The sequence below is a fragment of the Erpetoichthys calabaricus genome, chromosome 1 (genome assembly GCF_900747795.2).
Source record: "Erpetoichthys calabaricus chromosome 1, fErpCal1.3, whole genome shotgun sequence".
NCBI lineage: Eukaryota > Metazoa > Chordata > Cladistia > Polypteriformes > Polypteridae > Erpetoichthys > Erpetoichthys calabaricus.
Window position 1 is genome coordinate 64,034,055 of NC_041394.2, and position 10,383 is coordinate 64,044,437.

The following is a 10,383-nucleotide window of genomic DNA, read 5'->3' on the forward strand; positions in this document are numbered from 1 at the left end:
TTAATTAAACTATACAACCCCCCCCCCCCCCCTTGATCATACTGACTTAGTCACCTCCACCCACCCCCCACTGAATGTGTTGCTATATATTGCCTTTGATTCTTGTAAGTCTAAGCATTATCCTCTGATGAAGACCCCTGATAGGGGTTGAAAGCTCAGGAATAAAACTATTTTATGATACGTGATTCGTTTTTTTTTCTCCCTTTGTGGATCTCCAACTGCAATATATATATATATATATATATATATATATATATATATATTTTTTTTAATATTGAGTTTTATTTTACCCACTCTTTAAGCCTGACTTCTTTGCTCTTTTAAAATATTTTCTTTTGAAACATTTCTCCAAATTATACACACTGATTTGGCAGAAGAAGAGAAAAATGTTTTGCAGTAGATCTTATGTATATCAGAAGATGAAAGATGTACTTTGGCAAATAGAAAAGATGAAATGTCTAACCTCCCATTCTTTGTGGGTGTATACTGGCTACTTTGAAACAGCTGATCAAGTAAGTTGAGGCTTCTGATTTATATTTTACAAAGAAGAGAATTTATTTGGCAGAGGTGGTTTTGGCTTTTGCAGCCAAGTCTTTGACAGTACATTTTAGCTTTTTGATATTTACTATTTAAATGTTAAGTACTTTCTACATGATAGTTTTGAGTAGTGAGAAAAGCGCTATATAAATGCAAAGAATTATTATTACTACATACACAAAATTCAATGCAGTATTAATTAATGGTCCCCTCCTTGTTTTTCACTTTTGCTTTGAATATAAATTGTACCATCCATCTTAATTAGAATCAGAACTTACTTTATTGGCCAGGTACACTAATGTGTACTAGGAATTTGTCTAGGTAGTATTGATATGACATACAAGGACAACGCAAAATACAAAAAGATGATGCAGCAAACAAGGGCAACAGAAATACAAAGAGATAAAATATGATAAAATATGAAGGAAAAAAAGTCAAACACCTAAACCTTCTCCCAAGTTTTAAGTCTGCTGTTTCCTATAATTAAATTAACAGCGGCATTATAGTTCTTGAACTGAAGTGTCCCATTGAAATTGTGCACACTGACTGCAGTATTTGTGGTTTACCATCTTAAAGTGTCAAGTGAACACCTTTTTGGCTGGTATGTTCAATTAATCACCAAACTGGGGCAAGTTGTTGTGGCAGGCTGACCTCTCCCAGCCTTTCCAAACAAAGCTTTTATTGTTGGGCATATGTGTTCTTGCAGGTGGATAGAGGATAAAATAATGACTTTGTGAATACTTGTTTCTAGTGCTGATGGAGCTGATTTGTTAATCCATGCCATAGCCAAGATACAGTATATATGCAAAAGTTGTGTTTTTTCTTATTATTTTTTTAAATATTACATTTTATGTGTACTTTTGAATCTGTGAGTTGACAGAAATTCTTTACTCTCGACAGGATGTATGGATACCTGTGTTCAACTTGTGAAACTGCTTCACTCCGCATGTTTAGAGGGGGGCGTACAGACACAATCCGCTGTGCAACTAACGAAGCTTTTCAGTTTGTCAAGGTGATGCAAAACCCAAAAAGTGGGGTGGGTATTGTTTCTCTTTATATTCGGCATTTTGTGTTAATTAAGCCGTAGTTTACTTTGTTTAAATTAGGTCACAAATGTATGCCCAGTACTACGTAAAGTACATAACAACAACACAATTGAGAAAAATGTCATTTGTGGCGACACCAACAACACACACCTAAATGTTTACATGACGTCAGAAGTGAAACTCCTTCACAATGGAGTAAGGCATTTCAAATGTAAGCAAGACAATTTTCACCACTTTTAATGACAGTCCAAACAAAACATGCAGCTCTTGAATCATTTGGATAGATGAAAAAAATTAAACGATAGCTGCAGAATTGTTTTAATGTAACACCTTTTTCATAACCTGTATGTAGTATATAATTTAAAAACAGAGCAGTGTGCTTAGTGTTTATAGCCAGTTGATACCCAGCAGGGTGGAGGGATGCCATATAGGATTCATTACTAACGTTGAAGCAATCCATGCAATATTGAATCTTCTTAAGTTGATTTAGGTTCCTAGAGGGCTAAAACCTTATCCTTGCTGTATCTGCTACTGGATTTTGGGTGCCGGTCCATCTGAGAGCTGATTCATGCCTATGTGCAAAAAGACACTAGCTAATTACAAGCCAATTTGTAGTTTCCAATTAACCTAAGAGACATATTTTTCACATGTGGGAGGAAAACCAGGGTACCTAGACAAAAAACTGCAAAGACTAAACAAATAGGCCCTGTCTGGTGCTGTGAGGCAGTGTGATACTGTATAGCGGGTCCGCGGCTCAGGAAAAAAGGCCAGTTTTTACATAAATAATCACCGCACTCGAGACTTAAACAGGGGGCGACATGGTAGTGTGGCTGAAGCGGTTCCCAGGCGCCATATGGGCATGGGCGTTTCTGCACTGAAGTGCACAGGTGTGGGATCGCCCATGTCCATAATTGATGTTCGGATCGGCTAATTGCTGCACCTGTGCCATGTCCCCATTATAAATAGTAGGAGCGCAAGTGGGGAAGAAGAAAGATCAGAAAAGAGAGCGGAGGTTAGAGGAGGAAGAAGAGGAAGCTGGAGGCTGAGAGCCAGTGCAGTTGTGAGCAAGCAGGAAGAGCAGGCTTGCTGGTAGTAGCAGGCAGCTGGGAAGTGAGTCCTAGAAGGGTGTTTGGCTGGCACTCAGGGGCGGATGAATTGGGTCACTCCTGCCGAGTTTTTCAGAGGAGCAGGACTGACCAGGATTGTGGATAGCTCGCCACAAAAGGCAGCAGAAGTCATGGAGGCTTGGGAGGGAGAGTCCCAACATGAGTGCCCTGGTCATTGGGGAACCAGTCTCGGTCCAGCAGATTAGCTATACGGAGCCAGGGGTCGTAAGGCTACCAGACCAGAAGGAAAGTCAGCTGCACCTGCAGGTAGGGCGACTCTGCTGTTGCAGGGCCCGTATGGGAGAAGCAGGGGAGCCGCACTGCACTTTATTTGGACACTGTTTTGGTTTTGTTTTAAATAAAAGCACTTTGCTCCTTCCCCTTGCTTCGTTTGGTGTCCTCATTGTCCAGCTCATCCGGTTACATTACCGACACTGTTGGGTTGAAGAAGCTCCTAGAAACATGGTGGGAGCTTGGAGCAGGACTTCATTGTCACAGGCAGTAGTACGACTGTTATGCTACTCTGCCCCCTGCATGTTTAATACTTTACTCCTTATAATAAAAATTCACGCTTCAGTGCCACATGCAACTCTAAAATGTAACAGCTTTAAAGAATTTAAAAGCTCAGCCACAATTAACCCTTAAACTGCCACATACTCGGGGGTTAATACAACCCTGGATGCCAAATACTGTACTTTTTTGCTGCACTTTTTAAGTAAACGTTACAAATCACAAAGAAAATGTGAAATTTTAATGGAACATATATTTTTTTCATGCAAAGAGCATCACAATTACTGCAACAGTGATCATTTTACACACTGCCAATGAACTGTAAAAACTATTAAAAAAAACTACTGCAACAATCTATTCTTATATGTAAAAGGTGCAACTGACGCCATTGATGAAATTCAGTAAATCACCAAGCCAACTACGCTTGAACTGGCTACACACAAGCACACAGAGGTCAACGCTGATGCTCTCAGGCTAGTCTAGTGCAGCGGCTCAATCCCAGGGACAGTGAGACTGCAGTGCTGCAGGGGGCCGTAGTGGTCATGTGCTGGCTGCTCAACGAATATACGGCACTGACTGATCAGCTCCGGCGTGCTAATAAATTGCACTGGGAATTGAATATAGCTGGTTGCAGCGTTCAATGAATGTAAGTCGCCAAATATACTTGGCTACTGCCTGCTGGCAAATTGCACTAAGAAACTGACTATAGCCAGTTACAGCGTTCAACAAATATACATTGCTGAATATACTCGGCTCTGGCGTGCTAGCAAATTGCATTGGGAACCGAGTATAGCTGGTTCCGGCAGTTTAAGGGTTAAGAATTCACAATATAACTGTACACGAGGATTTATATTTTGAACCAGACATGCATTTTGATGGAATGTAATGTTAGTTTTGCATGTAAATAAAATTATAAAGCAGATTAATTTTATATTGAAAAACTTAGATTATGGCTTACAACAACACTGTGCACTGTATTTGGATGTATTTTAATGTCAATTTTAAACTTACAGTTTACAGTTGAATAGTTTTATACATTAAATAAATCCCTCCTGGCTAAGACTGAAATACTTCTGTTGGATTAGACTACCAGAAAGAAATGATTTATTGTGCCTGTTTTCTCTGGCTACATGTTTTGGCCATGTTCTCAGTAATATCCTACTGGATGACCGCTTTGGCCTACTTATCAAACACCCTCTAACAGCCCTTTTTGATATAATAGAGAACCATTTAGCTACAAGCACTCCAACATGATAACCTTTACTATACTATTCACTTGCTGTCTCATTTTGCTTACTTGGAGTAATCTTAACCTACCTTTGCACTGTGTGAGGTCTTAAAATGTGTTAAAATTGTAATTTCAAAATATCAATAGTTTAGTACACCATATCTCGGTGAAGAGATGGAAATATGATTGTGAATTACAAATAATTAGCTGCTCTGTCCATACACCGTGGAAAGTGTCAACAATGGGCGGTGGGTGAATAGGGTGCGGGTGTTTTAGCTTGGGTCACAGCAATTTATTTGTCTCGCAAATTGCTGCAGCTCAGCACATGTAGTGGTTGTCAGTAAAGTTATTACGATGATTCAAAGGTGAGACATTCCAAGTTCATTTGAAATTGCTACAAATGTCATGTATTGGCATGAAACTCTAAAGTAAGATTTGTCGCATCATAAAAATGGATTTAAATAAATGTCTACCAACAGGAAACCAAAAGTGTCACACTCTTCCCACTCAAACTTTCTGGGTGATACACGGATCAGACGGCCGTCCTGTCAACTAACAGTGCACTCCTGCTAAACCACTTGTAGCTAAGCACAGGAATCTCACACCCCTTGGCTGCAGTTTGACACTCTTTTAGGAAACTTTTGCAAATGTTTGGAGGCAATCAATGATGTGTTCAGTAAATCGGTGATGGATGATATCATAGACCATCAGCTCAGGCTTAACATACCTGCTACAATAAAAAGAGAAGTAGACGTCAATCCAATTTAGGACTGCAGGGGACATACAGTAGATATATCATCACAGTGGCATTTGGTGCAAGGCAAGAAAACAGCTCTGGACTGGCTGCCGTCCATAGCAGTGGTGATCACAGTCGTACTGAGCCATTTGGATATTTGTGGGAGGGAAACAGGAGTAGACCCCACAAGGATAACAAATGGGCCTAAGATTCAAACCAAGGCCGTTGGATTTCAGTACTTGGTGAAACATAGGTCTCTGTTTTTAAGTTTTTTTTACTTTAAGTTTTCATGCTTCCATTTGCCAAAACAGAAAATAAACTGGATATACAAATTTCATCAATTTTAAGCCCGTCCTGAAAATGATGGAAATTTTGGTTATTTTAATATCGGCGTACTGTGAGCCCTGACAATGATGGGTTGTGATAGTTGGGACTGTAAAGAAGCCTTCTTCATTGTCGATGCATTTACAGTGTCTAGTGTCCAATGGCATATCAGGCCCCGGCTGTTGAAGAGAGTGACATTCATTTGATTAATTTTTTTTTTTACCCATTTCTCATGCAAAACTGACATTCTGCAGAAGTGGCCAGCCACTGTGTCAGTATGTCATTAGCAGATTCTCCTCATTGAAGGCAGCAAGACATATCCTGCCTAGATAGTTATGTCTTTCATGGTTTTTTTTTTCTTTGACATTCTACAGGGCCACCTGATTATAGCAAAACCTACCAAAAAGTGTATTCATTTAATGCTGGCTTAATCAGTAAGGTATTGAACTTCTCTGTGACTTGTAAATTTAGAAATATGTTATCAAACTGACTTGGTACTTAAATATAATTGCAGCACAGAGTAAATGTAGCAGCATGGATATGCTTTTTATTCTTGTTCTATGGGAATTGTACGAGTGTAATTTGTGATATCTCATCTTCCTACTTCATTAGATCTCTCTATTATATACAAAAAATCCTGCAACGAGACAAGACTTTTTGGAAGATTTTTTTTTTTAAGTCCCACAAGATGAGACTTTGGCCATGAGATTTTTTTCAAGTCATGCCCTCCTCTCAACCATATTCAACCAAGCACACGGTCCTCTCACCTCTCATTCGTGTGAATGCTTTTGACAGACACAGTTCCTGCTCTCTCATCTCTTATAAATTTTAACGTTTTTCCTCACTTTAAGTTCCCAATTAAAGAAGACGTATTATGTCCAAATCTTATTGAAGAATTTCATTCCGAAGCGTTATCAACAGAAGAAATGTGTACACTGGCAATCCTAGCACCAAGAAACGATGAAGTCAAACAAATTAACGCTAAAAATGTTGATCGGTTACACTGCAGATTGGTTAAATAGACTATGCTGAAACGTTTGGTGGTGATCGTGCGGAAGATGAAAACATCCACTTACAATATCCCGAAGAATAACTACAGCCGTTAACACCATCAGGTCTTCCACCGCACAAATTACTGTAGAAAGAAGGATGTATCCAAGAAAGGTAATGTAGTACATCTCCAGCGGATAACATTAGACAACAAAGGGGATCTTGATATGCCATTCGTATTAAAATGTTATCAGTTTCTGTTAGAATAGATTTTGCAAAGACAATTAACAAATCTCAGAGCCAAACATTAGAAAAAGTCACTTTATTTAATAGAGAGAAAGAAACGAAATTCAGTCACAGGCAGTTATATGCTGCATTGTCACGATGAAACTCCAAAGACAGAATCAAAATTCAATGCGATATTGACGAAAATTTAATTCAAAAAATTGTTTTTACTTACCTGGTGACCTGGGTTCGCTTCCCGGGTCCTCCCTGCGTGGAGTTTGCATGTTCTCCCCGTGTCTGCGTGGGTTTCCTCCCACAGTCCAAAGACATGCAGGTTAGGTGGATTGGAGATTCTAAATTGGCCCTAGTGTGTGCTTAGTGTGTGGGTGTGTTTGTGTGTGTCCTGCGGTGGGTTGGCACCCTGCCCAGGATTGGTTCCTGCCTTGTGCCCTGTGTTAGCTGGGATTGGCTCCAGCAGACCCCTGTGACCCTGTGTTCGGATTCAGCGGGTTGGAAAATGGATGGATGGATGTTTTTACTTATGTTTTACAGTAAAAGTGTAAGTTTAAAAAGTATTTGCGTGTTAATTTCAAAGCCAAACAGAATGAAATCGTATTATGCAACATATAACTCTAACGCAACATGAAATATAATTTACTTTCAGATTATGTTTTACTCTTTTTTTAATATGGTAAATTACTCACTGTAATGTAAAATAGATCTATTATGCATATGTAACAATTCCCATGAAAATAAAAATCTGTTTAAACTGTACATCTGCATCTCCATACGCGAGCAGCAGAACCGCAAAGAGGCTAGTGTGTAGCACAGCCAGGGGGGTTGGCGAGCGAAGCAATCAGGGAGCAAAGTCCCCTTGTTCACATAAGTTTGTGGGTTGGCTTTTTAAAAATCAAATGCAAACTAAATGAATTAAGCATGTAGCATATTGCTCTGAATTCAGTGCAACCAAGTAAATGCCATTTCTGGCTGACCTAGATTTTGTATTTTATATTACTGAATGAGATGAGAAGTCAGTATTTTGTCACAGCCTAGGTAGAAGAATTTATTTCTGAATTTTCCAGCTGGGAGCTACCATTTGGAAACGCACGCAAGCAGAATTTTAAAGTGGGAAATTTGTATTTCTTACCTCTTCCATAGCCTGAGAATATATTATTATTACAAGCATTAGGTTCTAGGCATGTCACAGAAACCAAATGATATCGTGTTCTCTGTTTATGAATTTCCTGCTTTCACTTCATCCATCCACCTGTTGTAGTGCCATGCAAGGCCTGGTGGCACACAGCTGCTTGCTGCTTACATAAAATGTCTTTAATATAAATGTCATAGTGTGTTTTTTTTCCACTGGAATGGCCATCAGTTTCTGCTTGACATAGCAGCCCTTATGTTGCTTTACTATGCCTTCACGCAACCTGTAAAGTTGTAACACCTCTAAGTATTCAGATAGTAGGTTGTGAGGCCATGTTGGCCATCTGTATTATGACGAGCTCAGTCTTCAGAAAGTGCATGATAGCTGCATTAACAGTGCCCTAATCAAAACTGCTTATTAATTTAACTGATAATAGAACTGAATTCTAAGCCAGTATAAGCAGTGTTCAGCTAAATCCAATATAGATGCTGTGCTTCTAAAACTTACTGTTATGCCTAAAGGGTTTTGAACTGCTGGCTGTATTTAATGGAATATTCATTATGCAGCTAGCAACAGTGTTGTGCTTATAGACTTTTTAATATTTCTTCCACATTCTAAAAATTCCATTGTAGTACAGCTTATTTATGTTGCCATCAATTCCTACTTGTATTTTCAATATTCCCTCCTTTTTTTTTAAGGTACAGCTGAAGCAGGATCTACTCAAGAAAGCAATCGATGCTCACAGCACTAACACAGAACAGGTAGTTTGTTGTTCTGCTTTTTATAAATCTTGGAGTTCGTCAGTAGCATCATACCTTATTAATGATAACTTGTTTAAAAAGTTTCCAGCAAAATTAAAAATTTGTGTATCTGGGAATAAGTTTAGATTTTTGAATCTCTAATAGCATATTTTAACATAACACATATTGATATGTGAGAGAGGTTATTTTTTTTATTATTTATTTTTCTTCTAGTGTGAATCACATTACTTTAAAGAAATACTTAACTCAAAAATTTTTATGTTAGTTACCCCATGTAGTTTGTAGTGATGGCTGAGGAAAATCTAATGTTTTCATGCAGAATGAAGGAAAAAAAAGTGTATGATAGAATAGAAGCCAACAGTGACCAATGCTGTACAACGAAGAAAACAAAATCTCACTTTACTTGCATGGCATAATGTGCATGTCAGTTATCTAGTTGTATGCTCAAAAATATTTGCAAAAAAACATTGTTGAATATACACTGTAAGAGACTTCCAGCAGCTCAACCCAGCCTGGACGCCCCTGAGATGGAAGGATGGGGGAAGGCAGCTACTTGTGGACATTGCCTCCCCCAAAACACTAGATGGCAGCTTCCGTGGAGTGTAGTGGTGCCCCGGATTCCTGCAGGGCATCATGGGACTTAGAGTTCCGTGTCTCAACCCTGCTGGGCACCGTGGGTGCCGCCAGGAGACACTGCAGGGGGACCTGGGGAGTCCTACTTTCTTAATAGCCCGGAAATACTAGTGAGTCATGGGGCCAGAAATCCAGAAGTACTTCCGGGTTAAAGAAAACTCAACTTCTTCATGTGACCCGGTCGAGGACTATTTAAAAGACTGCTAAAGACCCAGCAGGCGAGCCAGAGTTTGGTGGAGGTGGACAAAGCTTGCTGGGAGGTGTAGAGGAGAAAGAATAATATCGTGCCTGTTTATTTAATTGTCTATTGGTGGCTGTGGTGCTTGAAGGGCACTGTTTTAGAGAATAAAGAATAAAAAATACTTCAGTGCTTTTACCCGGTGTTGTGTGTGTCTGTCTGTTGAGTTTAAAGGGGCAACAGTGACATATAGGGAAAAATCAGTGCATATCATAAACAGGAAACTAAAGCCTCATGAAATTGCCTCTTTGAATAGAAGATCTGCCTCCCCGCTCATTCATTGGTCAAGAGTCCTGTCTTTTTTTTCCTTTTTCCATGCATGTTTTTACACCGTTTGTCATTGTACAACATAGGTCACTATTGGTTTGTATTAGATCATAAACCTTTATATCATCATGAAATTTCTACATGGATGCATCTGATATTTTTTACTGCTGTCCAGCATTGGACATCATAGATCCATGTTTTATCAGATGCTTTATTGGCTCCATTCTGCATGAAAATATGAGATTTTTTTATTTTTGGCCATCACTACAAAGTGACCATTTTTTTTGGCGATTCCCTTAACATTGCAATGTTATGAACATTCAATTTTTCATATCTGATTATTTTCTTAAATCTTGAAAAAAAAACAGGCTGTTTAAACTTGTCGTGTTTATAGGAGGGTCTTTAACTGTCATTTTAGTCTGTAGAATTCAGGCATATTTTACAATGGTTTGGTTTATTTTATTTAAGGCACTTCAAGGACAGGCCATTGACCGACACTTGCTAGGTCTAAAGCTGCAGGCAATTGAGGAAGGCCTAAGTGTACCTGACATTTTCATGGACACATCATACGCGGTTGCCACTCACTGGAAACTTCATACTGGGCAGGTATGTATAATCTAGCTAGGAAATCTGAA

The 10,383-nt window shown here is 39.0% G+C and overlaps 1 protein-coding gene and 1 long non-coding RNA gene across 2 annotated transcripts in view; one reads left to right on the top strand and one right to left on the bottom strand.

Moving 5' to 3' along the window:
- The window catches only part of LOC114651089 (carnitine O-acetyltransferase-like), a 55,786-nt gene that overhangs the window by 44,604 nt on the left and 799 nt on the right, over window positions 1-10,383 (top strand). The window contains exons 11-13 of the mRNA XM_028801051.2: window positions 1,438-1,573; window positions 8,548-8,610; window positions 10,217-10,354. Coding sequence (XP_028656884.1) covers window positions 1,438-1,573; window positions 8,548-8,610; window positions 10,217-10,354 — 337 coding nt within the window. The remainder of the gene's footprint in view (window positions 1-1,437; window positions 1,574-8,547; window positions 8,611-10,216; window positions 10,355-10,383) is intronic.
- LOC127525934 (uncharacterized) lies at window positions 752-1,095 on the bottom strand. The gene is made up of 2 exons (XR_007933545.1): window positions 897-1,095; window positions 752-854 (listed from the first exon to the last, which is right to left on the bottom strand). It is a non-coding gene; the product is annotated as an uncharacterized LOC127525934 (long non-coding RNA).